The 23,543-nt window shown below is 36.2% G+C and overlaps 1 protein-coding gene across 7 annotated transcripts in view; it reads right to left on the reverse strand.

Annotated features, from left to right (window-relative positions):
* LOC131165088 (uncharacterized) overlaps positions 1-7,427 on the reverse strand; it is a 58,144-nt gene extending 50,717 nt beyond the window's left edge. Inside the window, exons 1-6 of one of the 7 annotated variants that reach the window (XR_009139423.1) lie at positions 7,161-7,366; positions 5,428-6,965; positions 3,329-3,378; positions 2,897-3,052; positions 2,695-2,823; positions 2,450-2,522 (exon numbers count right to left, since the gene is read on the reverse strand). Coding sequence is in view for 1 of the 7 variants with exons in the window: in XM_058122759.1 (XP_057978742.1) it covers positions 5,634-6,956 (1,323 nt within the window). In the remaining 6 variants the exon portion in view is untranslated. Of the gene's footprint in view, positions 1-2,274; positions 2,523-2,694; positions 3,053-3,168; positions 3,379-5,338; positions 6,966-7,160 lie in introns of those variants that run through there. The other 6 variants (XR_009139427.1, XR_009139425.1, XR_009139424.1 and 3 more) reach the window with 6 other exon arrangements.
* Between the last annotated feature and the right edge of the window lie 16,116 nt (positions 7,428-23,543).

Below are 23,543 nucleotides of genomic sequence, written 5' to 3' on the forward strand. Positions count from 1 at the left end.
AAATTTTGTTGGAACAGAAGAATAGAAACAGAAAAACTAGAGAAGAAAAATACTGAAAAATGCCTCTTTAATTTACTGACTTGATGAAGAAATTACATATATAAAATGCTACAGTGCTGCAGCACTTTTTGCTGGATTTTTGAGATTCTTTTCTATTTTTTCACTACTTCAAATGACTGGAATAAGGCCACTATTTATAGGGCAGAGCACATGAGGAATAGATAGGAGATTTTAATATTCTAGGGACTTAACAACTCATTAAATAAACCTAGAAACAAGGCAAAGAATATGACAAGCTCCTCGACAAAATAACTCACTCCTGTGCTATTAATGGATGACAGTTGTATTCCACTTTGAACAACTAAACAGAACTTTAAATAAGAATCACACTGGCTGCAACTTGTTAACTGAATAAATTTATTGCTGATGTTCTGCTGACTGTAAGCTGAGTTGTCTGCTGACTTTTCAACAAAATAACTGAATTAACTAACTTCGGTAGGTTCACGGCTTTCTCACATGTATAAAACAGAAGAAAGAAAGGTGGAGGGGGTAGGATTTATTGTTCCTATCCCCTTATTTGCAGTAGTGGACCCATCGGCAAAGGTTAAGTTAAGGTGGGTTTTTAGAAAATTGGAGGGCAAGAAAGAAGTAGGTGACACTTATCATATGGTCAATAGCAACAAAGTCGAGAACCCAAGGAATAGTGGGAGAGATACCGAATGACATACAAACTATAAGATAACCTTTCAAAGCAAAAGATGCAATGTGATGAGATGCATGTTTGGATGCCTGATACGGCAGGAATCTTGAATACTATTCCTCTGAGACATTTACAGCATGTTGTTTACTAGAACAAGCGACTAGTAAAGAATCATACTTTTGGGATTTGAGAACTCTATCCCAACAAGCACACGCATATAATCTAGATAAAAGAATACACCACGAACAACATTCTTTTGGAACTCATGGACTCCATTCAACACACACGACCTTTGACAACCAGAGCAAACCAAAAGTGCACGAGGAACGAATCACAAACACAGCAAACACCACCATTTCAGGCCCCCATGAACTCAATAAACATTGGCAAACAGCTTCACAAAGCATCAAACAGTCATTCCCCGAGTACCGCACATGAGCAACTAAAAAAGTTGAGATATGTGAACAAAAACATTACCAAAAACTTCAATAATATGTTTATAGAGGGATTCAAGCACTGTAGGAAGAACTCATGCCAGAAACATACCAGAAATAACCTTGTACGCACCACCCGCATGGGATTGGCCCTGCCTGCCTTCCTTCAACCGGCGTGTAGGAGGGCCTTTTGGTAATGGGATTTCAATGTGGGAAGATCAGCAGTGTCTGTGGGCAACTATAGTGTTTGTTTGGCAAAATCTAAAGGGATTTGGTGTTCCTGAAATGGTACTGTCATCCAGGAAATTTCCAATGACTACTGTGGCTTCCTACGGTTGCTGACTGTTTCTGAGGCTTATGGTGGTGCTGGAAATTCTCGTACAACGGTAGTCATGCAGTCGATATAGGGGCTTTTTAGGCTTCGGTTTAGGAGGTGGTTGTGGCAATTAGGGCTTAGATATCAGAATCATGCTCTAAAACAATGTTGAATAATTGGGTGAAAGAACTAATCACAACTATAGGTCTCCCCCTTACCAACATAACACTTGAACATATTAATAATGCTGAAAGACCAAAATAACCATTAACAGAGAGAAAAAGAAGAAAGACGAGGTAGTGGAAATGAGAGACTGCAGCAGGTCAGAACAGAGAATGGAAGCAGAGTGGATAGAGAAACAGAAAAAGAGGAGAAGAAGTTGAAGGAAGAAGAAGAGAGGAGGAGGAAGAAGAAGATCTGGGAAGGCTGAGAGAGAGAGAGAGAGAGAGAGAGAGAGACCAATTCTGGAATGATGAATGTTCAATCAATACAGCATCACTACCCAAGTATTTGTACCCTACATCAAACTAATGCAAGCATATTTTCCTAAATCTAAGCCTAAAATGATTGTGCCAAATAGGCGGCCAAAATGATGTAGGCAGTCCTCCATCACACCTTATACCGAAACTAGTGCTACTCTAAAAAGCTTTTTCTCATTTAATAGCACTTGGTTCTATCCCTGATTCATAAATCTCAACTTCTTCACTTCAACTATATTGACTTCTATACGTCCATCTCTTTTTACCAATTAATTTTGCCAATTTTCTTTTTCCATAAAACTCAAACTGCATTTCATGATCACACAAGAGCTCAATTAGATCTTATTTTGCTAATTTTTCCTTAAGAATACCCTTTGTATTTTTCCCTCATTCATATGATTTAAACTGTTTGGAAACAACATTTAGAACCTGTTTGGCTAGCAAAAAAAAGAACCAGATACAGCAATTGAGATACATGACAGTGACCTTGATAATGATTTAAATATTGTGAAAACCTCACCTCGAAAGCTTCTCTCGTACCAGTGCTCTCTAAGACCAGAAAATGTGAAATAGCCTCTCTTTGATTCACCTAGCTGCAGAAGCATCATTTCATTAGTGAAATTTCTTGCCCAAGTTCAAGCCCTTGCAGTACAGCAAATAGAAAAGAATAACCCATCAATGCTGAAGAAACATACTGATACTTGAATTAGAATAGGATTTATATTCTTTAGCCCCTTTACCATAGCAGAAAAACACTTGACTTACAATGTGGCCCATTATTTGGCTGCATGCTGTTAAAGTGCAGCACTGGCTGCTCTCCTGTTGCTCATGGTTTTGTCATTGCTAACTGAGACCCTCGAAGCCGACCAAGAGATATCCTCACAGATGCCCTCGCTTGAAAAAATGACATCAGATACCTATGTCACTAGCAGTAGATGAGAAAAAATGTTAATCAGCAACTGCCAACCTGCTCCAGATAAAACATGAAATATTTCAGACACCCCAATTGAGTATCCATCATCTTCCTCAACCCTGTGCATTATTGCAGCAGTGAAGCACTTTTTTCCCATGGTCTCTTGGTTCATGCTTTCATGATCTAAATCTGACTTGCCCAATTCACCTACTGCACAATCACAATGTACAAAACAATTGAGTATGGGACAACATGGGAATGGCAGTTACATTGACAATGAAGGAGAATAGATGCCTTTCAAAACACCCCGTATTTCAACATTTTACTTTTCAAACCCTGAAAGGATGGACAACATGTTGTTTTCTATACAGTTATACTTCCTTTCATCTTCAGCATTTCGTTCGTAAGTAGGCTCTTTTAATTGAAACACAATATAAAAGCAGATTGCAAAGAATTTTTGCTCTTCCAAGTTAGCTTCAGGCTTACATATTTATCCTCCAAACTGCATACTGCATACCCAAATTATTTTCTGAATTCTGAAAAGAAAAAAGTGCAGATGAGGTACCCATGAGAGAAGTAAAAATTATTTCTATTCCAAAACAGGAGGTAATTTAGTTTCTCAATTAAATATAGGGTAAGAACATAGGAATGATATGTTCTAAAATCTACGAACTTACCTCTGAAGGAGAAACTCAAGTTGACCCCTCTAATCGATAAGAAATGGGAGGACAAAGAAAAGGCATCCTCAAAAAGGGGCGAAAAAACAAACAAACAAACAAACAAAAATGAGGAAAGACACCCTCTAGGGGGAATAAAAAATTTACATCACAATAGCCTTCCATCGCAAGTCACTCAAAAGAGACACCCCAAAATCACCATGTATTATGGACATAAAAAATAATTAAAAAAAAAAAAAAGTGACCAACAACTTTATCCCAAAGCAAATGCAAAGATGTAATCAAGTTCCAAAAGATCTCCTCATTCTTCCCATTCCATAAAATCCAAAGAATAGCAAGCCAACTGAGTCTGGGACAACAAAGACACCACCACAATACTAAAATCTTCGGAATTTAAAAGTGATGCTTCTGAAATGATAACAAAAGGGGGTTTTTTCTTTTCCTTTTCTTTTTCCGGGACAGGGAGGAATTGGCCCAAAGAGAAGGTTATTCAGGAGTAATCCAGAAAACCTGGCAATGGTTTACAGAAGATGACAATATCATCATGCCAACTCCATGGTAAACAAATAGGCATTAATTTATGACAAAAGCATGTATTAATGCCAATGCTAGAGATATTGTTCCCCAAGGAAAAGGATTTTTTGAAAAATCAACTGTGGTCTTCTCTCACCAGCCTGTGCAGGTGAGATGTCCACCCCAGAGGTACGACCCTGCACAGCTAAGTATTGCCTCACATGCACCACTCAGGTGCCCAAAAATCAGTACTCTTCCCCAAACCACTGGGAATATACATGCTACACAGTGAGATGCTGGGGCCTTGCATAACACCCAATTTGATAAAACACACACACACACACACACACACACACACACACAAGCACACACCTCACCATATAATTGTAGAATTAAGCTCGGTGCAACTGAAAAATATTAAGAAAGAAGTATCGAGCCGTGCCACATTGGAAAAAAATTTTTGATAACATCAACTGGGTACCAGGTCCAAGTATTGCATTTTAATAAACGTGCAATCGTGTAAATGCTTAACAAAGTGCTCAATGAATTTAGATGAACATCAGAGTTTACAAAATTCTTGAAGCTTGGACTACAAAGAACATAATTCTTTGGTTGAAAATAAGAGCTGGGGAAAATAGTAAGTACGGCCACTGGGTTTAGTGTAAAAACGACGACCCCACCAGAAATTAAATTAAAACGTACCTTGAACAGGACCAGGATCTATTTAAGCAGCAAAGTAATTAACTAATTAATTAATTTATAAAAAAAAAAAACATGAACTCAGTCAACAAAACCATCTCCCACTGCTTGAGATAAAAAGGTAAGAAATTGCTCCCAACCAAGCATCAAGAACATATAGGAGGCTTAAGGATCAAGATTATAACAAACCAAGTGAAATATAAACAAAGTACTATCAAAAGGAAACATGAAACAATGGCTTCATTTAACTATTTCCTTCCAAACAAAGGCATGGGGTGTACAGTAATTCAACAATAAGGCAATCCTTAAATTGAACTTCATAAAACTATGGCCTATTATGTGATTACCAAATAATTTTTACATACAAAAGTTAGAACTTAAGGAAATTAATTATCAGATCTGAGAACTTATACTGTTTTTTAATTGTTGAATATATTGGAATGACAGGTACAAAGACAAAACTAAATAGTAAAAGTTAAAAAGCCATTTAGACAATGAATCCAGCAAGATCAGTGATCCCATCCATCATGCTAGATGTCCACAATCAAAAATAAAATATGAAAAATAAATTGGTAACAACTGAACAAATCGAAAATTGAAGTAATGATTACTGGCAATTTGAACATATATATAGTGCATATGATTGAAAATGTATTTAATACACATAAAGCTTGCAGTAGCACATGCAGTGCTCACCAAGAAAGATGATCTGCTCTCTGCCTAACACATGACTTCCCGAAATAACCACAGCCACTAGCTCCTTAAAGGACAGTCAAAGATTCCTCTGTGGAATCAAATACTTGCCCGTCGGTATTCTAAGAATTGTTAATGAAAGTGAAATCGCAGTTTTGAGCAAGAATATTACTACAAACTTCAATTTCTTATTCTATTGAAAAATGATATCATCTTAACCGTCTCCTTCTAGGAGCACGAGAAGCTCCACTGCCAGTATCTGAAGACCTTGGAACATCAGTTCTTCTCCTGGAAGATGAAGAAGAATGTGGCACTGCTAAGTTGATTTCAATAGGCCCATTTGTCATCTGATTTTCGAAGTGTAAAACAGCAGCAGCAGCAACATTGCTTCTTCTCCAAGAAGATGAGGATGAATGGGCCATTGTAGAATTAATTTCAGCACTGTTATCTCGAGTTTGACTTTCCAAATGTGTGCCAGAAGCAATGCTCGGAAAAGAATCTCTGTCACCCACTGTGGGAGACAGGGCCAGGCTCTGCCTTCTATGGTGGCTATGAATAATAGCCTCCAGGTCCTCCACCAATCTTTCAGCAGAGCTCAATGCAGATGAAAGAGAAGTAAGCGAAGCAGTACCTTGTGACAATAATCTCGAAAACCTGGCAGAAGGAAGGTGTTGGCTGCCCCTTGCCATTGTGCTCTGGAAAGCCTGGGAACCAGTACTCGAACCATTCAAGAAATTAGTTCTTTCTGTTGAGATGGGCGGTGCACCATCAAGATCCAATTGAGGCACAGGCACCCTCATTGCAGCAATTCTGTTGCTAAAAAGCAGCATTGCTTCCTCGATTGGATAAGTATATATACCCCTGCTAGCTTGCTGCTGCCTAACACTCTCAACCCGGGGAGCCCGGGGCCTAGGTGGGACCCTCAAGCCTGACTCTCCAAACCTCAAATCATGAGACTTGCTTCCGTTGCCGTAAATTGGAGTAACATTTGTATCCGTCACCTCTCCCTCGCACACTGGACATTCCTTTGCATTTGAATGAACATAAGACAGCCGGTAGAAACAAGGCCAACAGAACAAGTGCCCACAACAAGTTAAAATAGGATCTTTTGCCTTTTCCAGGCATATATTACAGTCAAAAAAGCTCCCACCGTTGGTTACCGTCTTCTGATCATCAGCATCCATCGCCAATGCCTTAGCTATCAAGTGAGTACCATCCCTTCTGCATTTTTTAGCACATTCATCAACTATTCTTACTGGGGCAGCAACATCATGTTCCTCAGAATTAGCAATATCGTCATTATGCGAATTAGTCACAGAAATGTTGGGGGTTTCGGAGGGGGCTCGAGGTTGTCTCCACCTATGACGCTGTCGAGCCCTAGATGTGACTGCCTCGAGTTGTCGGATTCGCTCTTCAATCTGGCCATGGGCTGTTTCTATTTCGTTCAATAAAGATCCTAATCTAATCGTGGAAACATCCGGGGGTTCTTCGTTCAAATCAAGACTTATGGCAATTTCCCTCGTATTCTCCATTAATAAAAACTACAATAAAAATTATAACTTTTTATCAGATAATCGAGATCGCAAGTAAAACAGTGTTCCGAGAGCCAAATTTGGCATGACCAAATAGCTTTATTTCAAGAATCTAGGGTTTTGGGAAACAGAAAATATTGAAGGGAAGACTCACGATTTATTCCAAAAAAAATACAAAATATTAAAGGAAGTGAGGGAACAAACTTGAAATCCGGGAAGAGGAAATGACGGCGCGGAGCTCAATTGTTAATGAGTCATGTGAAGAAAATGATTGTACGTTAGTTGCTTCTCTGTCCACCGTTCTTCGACCGTTCGACGTGAGCCTGGCTTTAATGAAGGATATAAGGGCCTTCCTCGGCTCTCAACAGAAAGCGTCTTCTCGAGTAGGCACGCGCTCAGGTAGTGGAGAAACTACTAAGTGCATTGGGTCAATCTAACGTGGTTCAAAAATATATGAAAATCGATTCGATTGAAATCAAATCAAAATTTTTGTTAATCAATTTATTGATTCGGTTTCGATTCATATTTTTTATTAGACTTTTAATTTTTAATTTGATTTTAATTTTTAGCCAACGCTTACTCAAACTAACATATGAATTTATTTACAATATAAATTATTTATATTACGTATTAGTATATAATAATTTATATAATAGATCTTAAATTATAAAATAGAATGCATTAATTATTTTTTGAGTGATTAATTTATATGAATAAACTATAAATGCACACCAAATCAAATCTAATTAAAATATTTAATTTTTTTTTCAAATAAATATAATGATTTAAAGGATTAGCTCATATCAAATAATCAAACTGCACTGTCAGTTAATTAGGTCATTGGTTAATCAAATGGTTCAAATCAGTTTTGGTTTATCAACATATCGAATCAAAATTTTTTATTCGATTCGGTGTCTGAAGGCTTGATTCAGGCAATCGAATCGTTGACATATATAGACTAATCTAGTTAAATGTTGACAATTTTGAAGTAGATACATCAACAAATTTTAGTCAATTGTTTCTTCTCAAAATAAGCTATACTTTTCTTTCATGTTTAGGATATAAATGTAAGGACCCGAACCCACTAATATACATTTTTCAGTGGAAACAAATAAATCTAAATTATTTTTATTACCAGAGCACTAATTAGTTTTGTTACAAATATATATTTCAACTATTAAAATTAATATTTTTAAAATTCTAAAATACACAAACATATTCTAAACTTGTATTATGATAAATTTTTATTCTACTATGCTCTTTCTATTCCCGCCTATGCACTTGTTACGCTATATTTATGGTACACTTTTTAAAATTATCTGAAATGTAAAATAATGATTTGGGTGAGATGACGCTCAGTAAGTAAATAAGATTATTATTAGTGTGTAATATGAGCTTTCATAATATTATAATTTCGTAAAATAGCATTTAATATTGAAACTCCAAAAGTGCATTTAAAATAAATGTAAATTTAAAAAAATTTGTATAAAACTTTTAACATCAACTATAGCAATAAAATTTTATAAATATACACTGCAACCGTTAAATTGAATTTGTTAACTTTAAAAATGTAATTATAATACTTAATTATATATATATATATATATATATGTGTGTGTGTGTGTGTGTGTGTGTGTGTGTGTGTGTGTGTATTTTTCTTTATACGCTTCCTTTAAATTATCATTTAGACACAAAAATGGTTCTATTCACATAAACATATAATTTTTATTCAAATCATCAATAATTATATACACATAATTATTTATGTATATACATATACTGTAAAAATATTCCTTAGATTTGTTAATCGTAAGTCATGTTTACCCTCATAACTGAGTTGTGCGGTCCGAAAACTGAACTTAACTAGTTTGGCAGTCAAACTAAATCAACATACATCATCATTAAGTGAGATTTTCTCAATTAAGTCATAACCCGAAATAAGGTGTACACTTTGGAGAAATTCACTACCATATATAACCACTCTATAAACAGTGTGGGTACACTATGATTTGTTTAAATTTTAGGCTACGGTACCGAACATTCGTAATTTTTTATATCCTTTGGGCCATAAAGGGGTTTTGAAAATATCTTATTATATAATTTATGCAATTAAAATAACATTATAAAGATTTCATTTTTACTCATATTTTCATGAAATACGCAACGTAAAAATAAACGCATGTTACATGATTTTCGTGTCAAAAATATTTTTTTGAATAGAAATTAATGTTGTAAAATACTCAAGGGGTTTAGAACATTTCTTAACTCAAAAATAAACGCAAGTATGTTAAAGATAAAACTAGTATAATTAAATAAGCGTAAAAATAAACTCTAAAAAATTTTATGAAAAATAATTAACATAATCAAAATTTATTTACTTTTACTTAAACTTGTGAGACGGTCACAACGAATATCTCTGAAAAATAAGATAGGGAAAGAGTGGATGAGTGAGAATTTTAAGTATAATAAAAATTCTCCATCCACCACTAATTCTTTCACTCATTAATCTTTCTCTTTCGTTGGAATTTTTTTGTGAAAAATGAAAGTTGAGAGCTTCCTATTTATAGAAAAAATTTAGGAAAGAAAATGGAATTTATAAAAATATGAGAGATATGAGTGAAATTATATATTTTTTTTAAAATGAATGAATGGGCATGGGATAGGTTTGGGATGGGGATGGGAATACATGTAGGGGAAACACAAAAAAAAAAAAAAAATGGGAGTGCTTGTCGACACTCCCATTTAATTAGTTTTTAATTAATTAACTTAATTAATTAATTTTTTTTTTTTTTTGAAATCATTATATCTTCTACGTCTACTCTGTTTATCTTATTAAATTTCATTTTGACCAAGTCGACCTCAAAGAAGAGACTGAACTGCAATGGTCTCTAAGTGCTTACTTAGACAACGTCTTTCTTAAACATCGATCATGGAATCAATGATCCTAACAGAGAAACACTTTCATATTGATATTAACTTAATGACAATTTTTATTTTTATTTTTATTTATTATTATTATTATTATTATTATTATTATGCTTTAATCGTATATACGTTTTTGGGGTCATTACATCATCCTCTCCTTATAAAAATTTTATCATCGAAATTTGCTAATTTAAAATGAGTATTGTTTAATTGGTTGTGCTTTCAGTTTGAAAGGGTAATTTAATGAAGGGTTTGGCTAAATCTTATGATAAATTATGGACCAATTTGGTGAAATATTTTATTTGGGGAACTGAAATGAAAATCGTTGGTTTATTAGGGGTGGATAAATTCAAAAAATACAAGAAAATTGAACATATGTGTATATATATATATATATATATATATATATATATATATATAAATAAATTATAGAAACATTCGACCCTTCTCCCCTACCTTTAATGGACAAGTGTGTGCTTAAGTTAGAGTCTTAGCTCAACGTCAACATTTATTGAAGTGCTGGTGGTGTCACCGCCATCTATCTGGGTTCTTTCTTGACGGCGTTGAATTCTTGCAATGTTACCGACTTGGGTCGGAAAAAGGGAGAGAATGTTGTTTGTTTGGTAAGGAAGAGCTGCCCTCTTCACCTTATGACCTCAGGTGGGGATGCTCGTAACATGTTGTAAGAACCCGAATCGTGTGAGGTGGGTTTATATGTAAAAGAGGGATGGAAAAGGAATTCTGCAAACTTCGTCGACGAGGCCATAATTCATCGACAAAGGTAGAAGGCTTCTCGTCGACAAAATTCAGAGGTTCATCGACGAGAAAAAACTGAGAGGTTGAGGAAAATTTAAATATCAGAGTTCGTCGACGAGATTTCTACCTTGTCGACAAAATCTCTGAAGACTTCGTCGACGAGGGCACCAATTCGTCGACGAAATCCTCCGGGTCAAAGGCGTATAAAAGATCTTTTGGGCTTGCTTCATTGCTAAGTTTTGGCTTTCCTCTCTCTCTCTCTCTCTCTCTCTCTCTCTCTCTCTCTCTCTCTCTAGGATTTGAATCTCTCTCTCTCTCTCCTCGATTACTTCGTCGTTTGTCGTCTGAATCGCAAATCCAAAGTTACTGCAAGGATCAGTGAAAGATTCTCTACGTTTCTAGTGGATCGGAATCTCGTTCGGAGTGATTTCGGGTTTCGGACCAAAATCGAGGTAAAACTCAGTTTTCATTTCTGATTCGGTATATGTATAGTAGTACAGATTGTAAGTATGTTTTGTAATATGGTTTGTAGGTTTTGGGATCTCAGTTCGTAGTTTTGAGGACCGTAGAGTTCGTAGTTGGAATTCAGGTTAAGGTAAGGGGATTCTATTTATATCAGTTCACTTTTGAAATCGGGATCGGTAAGCCTATAAGCTACGATCGTATGTATGTTTTGACTACTTATTTGGGAAAATCTATCGGGTAAAAATACGAGATTTTTAGGTTACAATTTTTAGGAAAATTGGGGATTTCGGGTATCATCTCTACTTTATTTGGAAAACTGTTGGTTGCATTAAAACTGTATTATTGTGGTGACCGTAATCCATATTTGCATATATTGTATACTTGAATTTGTAAACGATATGATTTGTCGTAAACCAAATAAGTGTGGTATGTTTGTATGTATATATTTGTTCTAGATATTTGTGAAACAGCTATGTGGTGGCTAATTACCGTATGCTGAAATGTATAGGAACGTGAGTTCCAAAATGATTTCAGGAGTTTGTAAAACAGTCATGTATCGGTTAACTACCGTGGGCGAGAGTAGCCGGCTCTATATCCGGGGTGTAAAATATCACCAGTATGTTTCGGCTGGTCACCGAAGGGTGTGTTCTACACCGTATGTAGCAATGGATTCACAGTGGGCCTAAGTCGTCGCAGCATAGTTGTACATGTGGCAATATAATCGGGGTGAGACTAGGTGACCTTGTGTAGTTGCGTATGTAGCAATGGATTCACTATTGGGCCTGAGTCGTAGATCTTCGTAGTTGCATGTGTAGTAATGTAATCGTTGTGAGACTAGGTGACCTTGTGTAGTTGCGTATGTAGCAATGGATTCACAGTGGACCTATGTCGTCGCAACATAGTTGTACTTGTGGCAATGTAATCAGGGTGAGACTAGGTGACCTTGTGTAGTTGCGTATGTAGCAATAGATTCACTATTGGGCCTAAGTTGTAGATCTTCGTAGTTGCATGTGTAGTAATGTAATCGCTGTGAGACTAGGTGACCTTGTGTAGTTGCCTATGAGGCAATGGATTCACCATTGGGCCTTGATCGTCGCAGCGTAGTTGCGTATGTAGCAATGTAATCGTTGTGAGACGAGGTGAGCTGGTGTAGTTGCGAACTAGTGTGACGACACTGACCGTATGTATGTATGTATGTATATATGTATGTTGGGTATCGTATGTACTAGAATGGTTTTCTGAAAATACTGGAACTGTATGGAATTGTATGAAACTGTACGAATTGTTTCAAACTGTATCGTATGTACAGTGTTATGAAGTATGTAAAATGATACTAGTATGCCACACACTGATATAAATTGTTTTCTTCCTCACTGAAAGGTGTTTCACCCCGAATGTACGTACAATATTTTTAGGGCCTTCTGGTGGTGGTAAGTAGCATCCTAGCGTCCGAAAGCAAGGGGTGTTGTAGCTACTGCTAGTACCTTTTAGGTACAAGTTTTGGTATCCAGGTTGTTAGTATAGTTTTGTGGACACCTGGAGTATGTGTTGTAATTATGAGAATGTATATCCTAGTTGTGTGGACTCTGGTATGATACTGTTATTGTATAAAAGACCATATTCCCCTGCGTATTATGGATGAGTATGGATGATTGCGTGTATGTATGTGGGCATCCGTTTACCCCATGGGGTCGGACCTCTTTTTATGTTGTATCATGTATGTTTTAAATTGATACAAAGACAGGTTAGGTTATTGAAATTCACACTTGGGGCCCACCTGCGGGTTCGGGGCGTGACACATGTCGTCGAGTGCCAGGATGGACGAAATAGTATAGGTTTGCACAGGAGATAAGGTTTTTAAAGTGTGTTCCTTATTTTTAGGATGGACTCAGGAAATAGTGGCATGAACGTTGGGGAAGACAAGCCAGGACCTTCTAGTATGAGAGGTGGAGATATGGATGCAGTACTGTGCAGTGTCACCCAGCAGATGATGGCTGAGATGCCCAGGAGGTCAGGGGAGCGTAGCTGCACGATTGAGCAGTTTATGCGGATGAAGCCCCCATATTTTGCTAGAGGAGATGACTCGATTATAGCTGAAAATGGGTTCCAAGACATTGAGAAGACGTTGGTTGTGCTCCCATGTATGGATGAACAGAAGGTGGTATTTGCAGCATTCAAACTAATAGGAGAGGCAAAACGCTGGTGGAGATCAGCACAATTGATTGAGGAGCAAAGGCCAGTTGTAATACAAGTGACGTGGGAACGATTCAAGGAGCTATTCTTCGAGCGATATTTCCCTGCTATCATTCGAAGCACGAAGGCAACAGAGTTTATGCACCTGGTACAGGGGCAGATGACAGTATCCTAGTACACAACTCGATTTATTAAGTTGTCGCAATTTGCCCCACATTTAGCACCAGACGAAAAGAAAAGGGCAAGAAAGTTTGAAGAGGGTCTAAGGCAGAACTTGTTTGAACAGGTGATTGGTTTTAGGGCTCTAACATTTGCAGATGTTGTAGATAGAGCTGTGATTATTGAGAGTGGTATACAGAGAGGTATAGCAGCCCAGAGTCAGAGAAAGAGGCCTACGCCTCAAGGTTTCCAAGCAGGCTCCATTCAAGGCCCATAGAGAGGAGGTCGTGATAGGGGAGATTAGAGGCAGACGACAGGACCTCGGGAGGATCAGGGTATGCAGACCCACCCAATATGTCAGACATACGGAAGATGACACTTAGGGGAGTGCCGAGCAGGGAGAGATGTATGCTATCGTTGTGGGAGACCTGGCCACATGGTACGTGCATGCCTAGGACCGCCAGACCAGGTTCCAGCTCCCAAACCCTATTGGGGAGGATATCAGGCGGCCCGGGGAGGATATCAAGCAGCTTGGGGAGGCCAACGGAGGAATGTAGCCCCGGCGAGGGTTTACGCTTTGACATCAGGTGATGTAGAGACTATTGCGGATGTGCTGACAGGTACTTTTACTATTCTATCATATCCAATTGTTGTTTTATTTGATTTAGATGTTACTCATTCCTTTGTCTCTGCATCCTATGTCAAATTATCTGGAAGTGAGACCTAGTCATTAGATATAGAATTGTTAATAGCTACACCGTCAGGCTCAGTGATGCGATGTCAAAGGGTACTCAGGGGCTATCCAATAGAAATTTAGGGGAGAGTGCTACCAGCAGACCTGATTGTGTTTGTTATGTGTGGATTTGATGTAATACTGGGTATGGATTGGTTGGAGGTTAATCACGCCAGTATTGATTGTCATCAGAAAGAAGTAATTTTCAGACCCCCTGGTGAGCAGGAATTTAGATTTGTTGGTTCATGTGTACGTGCTCCATCCCAGCTAGCGTCAGCTATGCAGGCAAGCAGATTGCTCCAGGATAGAAGTCAGGGGTTTATGGCTTTTGTAAAGGAAGTGTCAGGAAATGAATTAAAGTTGGACAATACATTAATAGTACGAGAATTCTCGAGATGTCTTTCTAGAGGAGTTACCTGGGTTGCCTCCCGAACGTGAAGTGGATTTTGCTATAGATTTACCTCTAGAGATAGCACCGATTTCTAAGGTTTCCTACCATATGACTCCAGTTGAATTGAGAGAATTAAAGGATCAGTTACAAGACTTGTTAGATAGAAGATTTATATGACCCAGTGTATCGTCGTGGGGAGCCCAGTGTTGCTTGTAAAAAAGAAGGACGAGTATATGAGGATGTGTATTGATTACAAGGAGATAAATAAGGTTACTATTAAGAACAAATATCCTCTACCCAGTTTAGATGATCTGTTTGATCAGCTCCAGGGTACACGAGTGTATTCCAAGATCGACCTCAGATAAGGTTATCATCAAGTGAGGGTAAAAGCAGAGGATGTTACAAAGACAAACTTCAGGATCAGGTATGGGCACTATGAATTCCTCGTTTTGCCATTGATCTGACGAACGCTCCAGCTGTGTTCATAGACTTGATGAATAGAGTCTTTCACTAGTATCTAGATCAGAAATGTGGGACTTGCTTCAAAGCACCCATGAAGAGCCTAAGAAAGAAATATACCTCACCTTTGATTCATCTAATACTACTCACCAAGACACATTGTGAGAAACACATTTTTCCTTCGTAGCCAATGGACTAGAAGAAATTAGTTCGGATGATGATGAGGATTATAATCCTTCCTTTGATGAAGTAGTAAATAATTGTGCTAAATTATTTGAAGAATTAGTTTTGGTAAAGAAGAAGAGCAAAATTTTTTAGAAAGAGCTTGCTTTGGTTAAGCAAAGGGAATCCTTATTAAAGGAAGAAAATGATTTCCTTAAAAGGGTAAATGAAGAGCTTAGTGAAAATGCTAAAAAAGAGCATAAAACTTTGAAAGTAAAGATAGAAAATTTGGAAGGAAAATTGTCAAAATGAAAACAAAAAGAACCTTGTCTTTGTTCAATCTTGAAAGAAGAAAATAGCTCTTTGAAATGTAAAAATGAACAGCATGTTTCAAAAGCTTAAAAAGATCATGAACTTTTTAAAGTAGAAGTAGGAAATTTGAAAAATCAAATTGCAATTGTTTTAAAATAAAACACTTGATCGGAAAAAAAAATGAAGATCATGACAAAATCATAAGAGGAAAAGAAAATAAATTCTTGGGAGTTAAAAAGAAATAATCTTTTCAAAAAGAATTTAAAATCCTCTTGTAATTCACATGGATATGCCTCAACGAGCAAAAATAATGCAAATAAATCAAAACCCTCTCACACAAACAAAATTTGTTAATATTGTGAAAGAAAGGATCATATAAGATATTTTTGCCCTTATAGATGAGCTAGAGGCAAAGAAAGGAAGCTTGAATGGGTGGTGAAGAAAAACCCCTTGGCACCCAATGGGTACCAAAAGGAAACACATGATTTTTGAACTCTTGCTTTCTTAAGAACCTAAGATTAGGAAATAGGATTTAGATAGATTTAACTATACATAGGTAAAAAGAAAAAGGGAATATGATGACCAAGCAAGTGTTTATTAGAAACACTTCCATAATTGTGCTCAAAAGTATAAAATGCCAGGATTTGTATGCTGAGAACTTTAGAGATTCTTGTCAATTTTCATGAGTTCAAAATAAAAAACCAATACGATGCTTTAATTGTTTATATCCTTGTTGATTGGTTTATTTCTTTTTGAAGTATTGGCTATTGTTTATGGGATGAAATAGCATGTACTCAAAGTTTATTCCTAAAGAATAATTTTTTAAGTGGCAAAATTTGTTTTGATGATATATGCTTTAAGTTTAAGTTTATATTTAATAAATCGTTGCCAATATTTTCGCGCAATAGTTTGAGCGGGAAACCTACTTTTAGTGACGAAGGTATTAGTGACAAAATTAAAATCGTCACTAATAATGCATTCTTCGTGACGATTAGTAGTTTTGTCACTAATGCCTTATCGATTAGTGACGAATTTTATTTTGATCACTAATGACTCATTATTAGTGAAGATTTTTGCTTCGTCACTAATATTTTCATCACTAAAAAGACCTTTTTTTTGTAGTGTATGTATGTATATTATATATATGTGTATGTATGTGTATTATATATATGCATATATATATATATATAATTAATAAAAGAAAAGAAAAGAAAGAGACAGGGAAAGAATAAGAAAAGGAAAGGAAATTTAAAAGAGAGAATAGCAGGGATTCATCAACGAACCCAGGGTCTTCGTCGACATGTCCCGTAGATTTCGATGATGAAATACACATGTCTTGTTTACGAGAGGATACTGAGAGTTTGGGGATTTCGGGAAATTTCAGGTTCGTCGACGAACTAGCCTCCTCGTCGACGAAGTGCCTTTATGGGTTCATCGATGAATCACTTAAACTCGTCGATGAACGCTGACCTATAAATATGAAGACCCTCATTTTCAGCGTCATTTTCTCTCTCCTCTCACTCTCTCTTTCTAAACCTGCAGTTCTCTCTCTCTCACTCTCTCTTCGATTGTAGCTTAGTTATAGTTCGTATTGACGATCGGAAACCACCACGAGGTTCGTGGAAAGATTCTCTACAAGCTGGAGCATAATTTCAGTTTGGAGTTCTAGGGCACCATCCCAAAACCAGGGTAAATGAAGTATTTTAATGTTTAATAGGCTATTTGGAGTATTCGAAACCTAGGAAGTGTTAAATGAAAATTATTTTGGGAAACGAGTTGTTTAATTTGGGAAAGATGTGATTTTTAGGGTTTTGAGTTCGGACGCCGCGGGCATAGGATTTGGGTGTTTACGAGCATCTCAATAAGTCAAGTAAAGGGAATAAATTATAATAGCATTTTCTAAAATTACTAGTTGAATGATTAAGTGAAAAGGGAAATATGATATTTTACCTATGAATATTATGATATGAATATTAGACGAAATTGTGTGACATATGACTTATACTGAAACATGTTTGAAACTAGGTTATGTAATATGCACAGAGAATGATGAGGATATAATAAAAACATATATGGAAATGCTTTACAGAGAAATGTTGAATAATGTGAAATAAAATATATATATATATATATATATATATATATATATGTATATATGAGATGAGTTGTGTGTTGAAATGATGAAAATGATGTTTGATATGATGAGATGAATTGTGAATGTTGAAAAATAAAATATTGCAATGTAAATCCCAAAATGTGAATATTGAGATGGGGAATTCTGAATTTTTGAATATTGGAAATGTGAAAATTGCAATGAGAATTCTGCAAAGTAAATACTAAAATGTGAGTATGACAAGGTGAATATTGCAATGTGAATACTGCAACGAAAATGTTGAAATATGAATACTGAAATGTGAATATGAAAATGTGAATATTGTGATATGAATACTGCAATATGAATATGAAATGTGAATACTGGAATTGTAAAAATAGAAATGTGGAAAATTGTAACGTGAATATTGCAATTGTGAATACTGGGATGTGAATGAGAAATGTGAGATGATGAATTGTGGAGAGTATAACCTCGACCATGGGGAGAAGCATGGCGTAAAGAATATTTTTAGGGGAGCATAACCTCGACCATGGGGAGAAGCATGGCGTAGAGAATATTTTCAGGGGAGCATAACCTCGACCATGGGGAGAAGCATGACGTAGAGAATATTTTCAAGGGAGCATGACCTCAACCATGGGGTGAAACATGAAGTGATAAATGTGTTTCAAGGCAATATAACCTCAACCATGGTGTGAAGCATGGCGTGTAAAATATATATTCAGGGCGATATAACCTTGACCATAGGGTGAAACGTGGTGTGTAGAATATATTCAGGCAGTATAACCTCAACCATGGGGTGAAGCATGTCGTGATAAAAATCTATAGAGTAGCATAACCTCAACCATGGGATGAAGCATGGTGTGGAAAGAATATTCTTAGGGGAGTGTGCTAGATGATGAAATGAAATGGAAAGTGAAAAAAAAAGGTGTGTGAGTTTAATAACATAAATAAATACGGAGAAGTTAAACTCTTTGCCTGAGGGCTTATTGAGTAAGATGAGTGCCCTGATAAGTATCAGTTGTAGCCGTACCCAAGTCAATCGGGCAGGGTTACAAACGATATCAAAGCAGAGGGGAGCTACATGTATGGGTGTGTATTTTCCCCTATCCTCAGGGACTTTTTGTAACGACCTGCTATTTATTCTCTAGTTCTTTTTTTTTTTTAAGCTATTAAATTTATAATGCTCTGATACCAAACTGGATTAAACCAAACCATCAACCTAAGTAGCGAGAAGCGGAATTCATATAAACACAATCAAGAAAATATACAATACTAGAGTGCTAAAATATTCCCCAAAATATACATATATGTTTGTTTCCAAAATACCCTTAACTGGCTAAAGCTATACATAAATACTCCCAAAAAAATACTCACTCTACTGATAGGGCAGTACTAAAGTCCCTCTATCTACGAGTCTGATCTGCTCGCCTACCTGGATCACTTGAAAAATGTTAAGTAATGGGATGAGACGACGCTCAGTAAGATGAAATATGTTATTGCTAGTGTGTGGCAAATGAGTTACAATACTATGATTCTATATAATTATGTATAACTGAATCTGTAAATACAATACAAGTAATATAAACCACCACCTTTTCCATGTTGCTTAACATATCTGTATATTAGGTTTCTACTCAGAATACTTCTAATGTACATAAGTATGTTCTCCGTCTCTGTAAATCTGTATATACATAATAATAACTGAAAACTTCCCAGTGGATAATTGTATGTCATGATTTAACCCTTCATGACAGGGTTGTGCGGCCCGTAGGCGGGATCTAACCTAACTGGGCGACCAGGTTAAACCACTATATTCCGTCAATCTGATCAGCCCTCCTCAACCCATATCTAATGGGGAGTATGTCCACTCATGGGCTCTATACGATCGACATACATACCACGTATTATCTGAATAGGTGGTTGCACTCTATACTGTATGTAGCAACGGTACCGTGTTCTGTAAACTGTATCTATAATGTCCATTAGAGTTTGATACTATATAATGCATCTCTATATACAACTATCTGTTTTACCATAATTCTGTAATAACTGTATAAACCATGACGCTGTGATAAACTGTATCTATATCAACTGTATTTCTGAAATAAACTGTAAAACTGTATGTCATGGTACTGTAAACTGTATCTGTATCAATTGTATAATCATGGTATTTTGTAATTACTATAAAACATATACATTGTCTATATATTATATAAAACATAACTCTGGAAAATACTGTAAAACATGTTTCTATACTATATTTATATTCTCAAGCCACACATTAATTTGAAGCATATTAAACATACTTGATAAACTATGTAAATTTCTGCTGTGAATAATAATCTGATAATAACGTATAATTTATACTGAAAACATACTAGAATTGCCTAACATAGCATATTTCCCTTACCTGATTCCTGCTAAAATCCCCATACTATGACGGGTCCTACACCCGCAGGGTTCTACACTCAACACCCTGAAAACCATATATCACAAAACAAAATATTACTATTTCTACGTCTACAGCATTTCCTACAACTGCTGGAAAGTCAAATTTCAACAAAAAAAACCTTACCCTAAATCTGGAATGAAATCTAACTTCATCCCACCGACGATCCGCTCCAGCAGACTTGAAGAGAACTTCCCCAGGAGCGTTGTGGTGGCCTTAAATCATTGATCTGGCGACTAACGGGGCCAAAATCGAAGAGAGAAGAGGGAAGGACCATAGAGAGAGGAGAGAGAGAGAGTTTTTGTGAAATTGCTACGTAAAAATCTGAGTTTCAGCTATTTATAAAGCTGGATTCGTCGATGAGACACGTCACCTCGTCAACGAGTCCTGTAGAAAGTTCGTCAATGAACTTGCACCCTTGTCGACGAATTTCAGACTTCCAAAAATCCTCTCTCGGTATCTTCTTGTCGATGAAACTTGTCTTCTTCGACGAGGCCCTCTTGTACCCTCGTCGACGAATCACTTGTATTCGTCGACGAGGACCTGATAAATTCTCTTGAGTTATTATATCTCAAAGTGCAACATCGTCGACGAACGCTTCGCTGCCTCCTTCTATTATTGTTTCCATTTCTATTCCTCTTTATTATTTAAATACCCTTATTCTTCGGGTCGTTACACTTTCGCTGGTAAATATGAGTTACATGTGAATGAGATGAAAGATAGGAATTAAGCTTATAAAAGCTTGTGTTTTATACCTATATGATTATGAGAATGATTAGTGTATTTTCTCATATGGTATTATCACTAAAATGAAATGTATATGATGATATAATGAAACTCATATTGTCACACGCTGTATAATTTATTCCGTCTTACTAAGATGCGTCTCACCCAAATTGTAGTGATCCAAAAAAAATACTAAAATAAATAAATAATTAATTAATTAAGATGAATTATTAATTAATTATTTAATTAATTAAACATTATTGAATTAATTAATGAAAGAAAAAAAACTAATTGGAATAAAGATATATATATATATATATATATATATGTAAGTTTAATATAAATATACCCCCCTCTGGTCTCTCTCACATTCTCTCGTCACATCTTTCGTCTCTCTCCCTTCTCTTCTCAATTTCTCGGCGGATATTCGGTCGATCGAGAAATGGAAGGCGTCGTTGGATTCCTAACTCCACCACTAAAATTTCTACTAGAACGGATTTGTCGTGTGAGCGGCGTAGGCATCACTCTTGGGGAAATGTATATTTCCTCTAAATCCTTAATTTTTTCTTAAACCTGCCGTTAAATCAACGATCAGGCACCACTACGGGGTCCTAGTCGTGATCGTCATTATTTTGGCATGAGTAAATTTCCAATTGGGGTTTTCTAGGCCTCACTCCAAAGCGAGAGTGAGATTTTGAAAATTAGGTAGATTGGTCATATTTGAGGGTATAATTATTTATTTAGAATTCATGGGTCTAGGAAATATTAAAATAGTATTTTATTTAGGCTTGATTTAATGAAATTAGGATTCTTGATTTAGGGTTTGGGTGAACGTCGCAGGCATCAATTTGGGATTCCTGTTGGCATAGTTCACGAAACCAGGTAAGGGAATAAATTAAGTCAGAATTTTCATGGAAATACATATTATTTTAGAGCAGTTTATTTTAGAAATTATGAATGATATGAAATTATGTTTGGAAAAATTACTGTTGTTTATAGGGAATGTTCATATATATATATATATATATATATATATATATATATATATATATTATTAGGTAAAATGGTTTAATTTGTGTGGCATGGGTATAAAATCTTATGATTTATGTGATGGCAAAATGTTATGTTTTTAGAACCTTCATTCTATTATTGTTTTCGGGAAATGGTTAAAACAGTACAGGAATTATATTTTTTGTAATTTATAAAATGGCGCAAGGACCGTAATTTATGAAATGGCGCAAGGGCCGTAATTTATGAAACGACACAGGGGCCGTAATTTATGAAACGGCGCAAAGGCCGTAATTTATGAAATGGCGCAAGGGTTGTAATTTATATGAAATGGCGCAAGGGCCATAGTTTATATAAAATGACATAAAGGCCATTAATTTATATGGTATGATATGAAATGTTGGCGCAAGGGTCGTAATGAAAGATATGTTATTTCTATGAAAATATTATTATGATATGAAATATCGGCGCAAGGGCCGTAATGAAAGATATGTTATTTTTATGAAAATATTATTATGTTAGATATTATGGTGCAACAGTTATGTTCAACATATGAAACATAGTATATGATATTAGAACCCGGATGGTTTAGTTTAGTTCAATTTTCAGGAGCACAGTATCATAGCTATATATGTATTCAGATTATGTTAGTACTACCACATGCCGCAAGGGGCTATGGGAGATTGGTAGTCATTGTGGCTTTAGTGTAAAGTTGTAGTCGTCCCCCTAATAGTCCGGACCAGGGTGGGGCGGGGCCATCGTACTTACAGACGTATATTGATCTAGCATGGTCGGCCAGCCAGTGTTAGGTCCCGTCTTCGGACCGCACAACCCAATTATGTAGGGGTAATACATGACATCAGCTAGCTATCTATCCTAGTATTTATTTCACGTATTATACAGTGATATAAGATGTTTTACATGTACATATATATAGCATGACAGGTATGCTACTTTCAAATATGTTTATTCAGTATTTATCAAACAGATTTCTCAAATATGATTTATGTATCGTATATGCTTATGACACGTGAAATACCCATGTTGCCACACACTGATATTAGTTTATTTCCCTTACTGAGAGATGTCTCACCCCAGCTCTAAAACATTTCAGGGAATCTAGGTAAGGGAGCGAATAGAACCCCGCAACGAGAATGGTCGCTTGATCTACCCTGCCAGAAGGGTAAGTCGTTCCACTAGGGTCTAATGGATTTTGGGGTAGTGATCTTAGGGAACTTTATGTTCATGTTGGGATGTGTGTATTTGAATATGATAGATTTTGTATAACTCTGGTATCGAGTTTGTTGGACTATTTGATATGTATATGTTGTAGCCTTTCGCTGTTAGGGTGTCAGGTTCATATGATAGGTTTATTCCCTAGTACCTATGGGTTTAGGTGGATTATGTTTATGGTTATTATAATTATTGACATGCTATTATGTGAAAAAAAAAATATATGTGAAAATTAGACAGGTCGTTACACAAATTATTTAAATATTTCAGGGAATTGTGACACGCTTGGAGATAGATCTCCAAGATAGAGGGGAGTTGATACCCTGACTAGACACGGTGAGTGTTTTGTGCTAGGGATGGAGAATTCCCCTAGAGTTTTGTATGTTTTTGGGAATATGTTGGATATGTGTATATATGTGGTTGTATAGTACTCTAGTTAGATGTATTCTGGATGATTTATATGTATTGACTTCCGCTGATAGGGTGTTATATGAGTTTGACTA

The sequence above is a fragment of the Malania oleifera genome, chromosome 9 (genome assembly GCF_029873635.1).
Source record: "Malania oleifera isolate guangnan ecotype guangnan chromosome 9, ASM2987363v1, whole genome shotgun sequence".
In the NCBI taxonomy this organism is placed as follows: Eukaryota; Viridiplantae; Streptophyta; class Magnoliopsida; order Santalales; family Ximeniaceae; genus Malania; species Malania oleifera.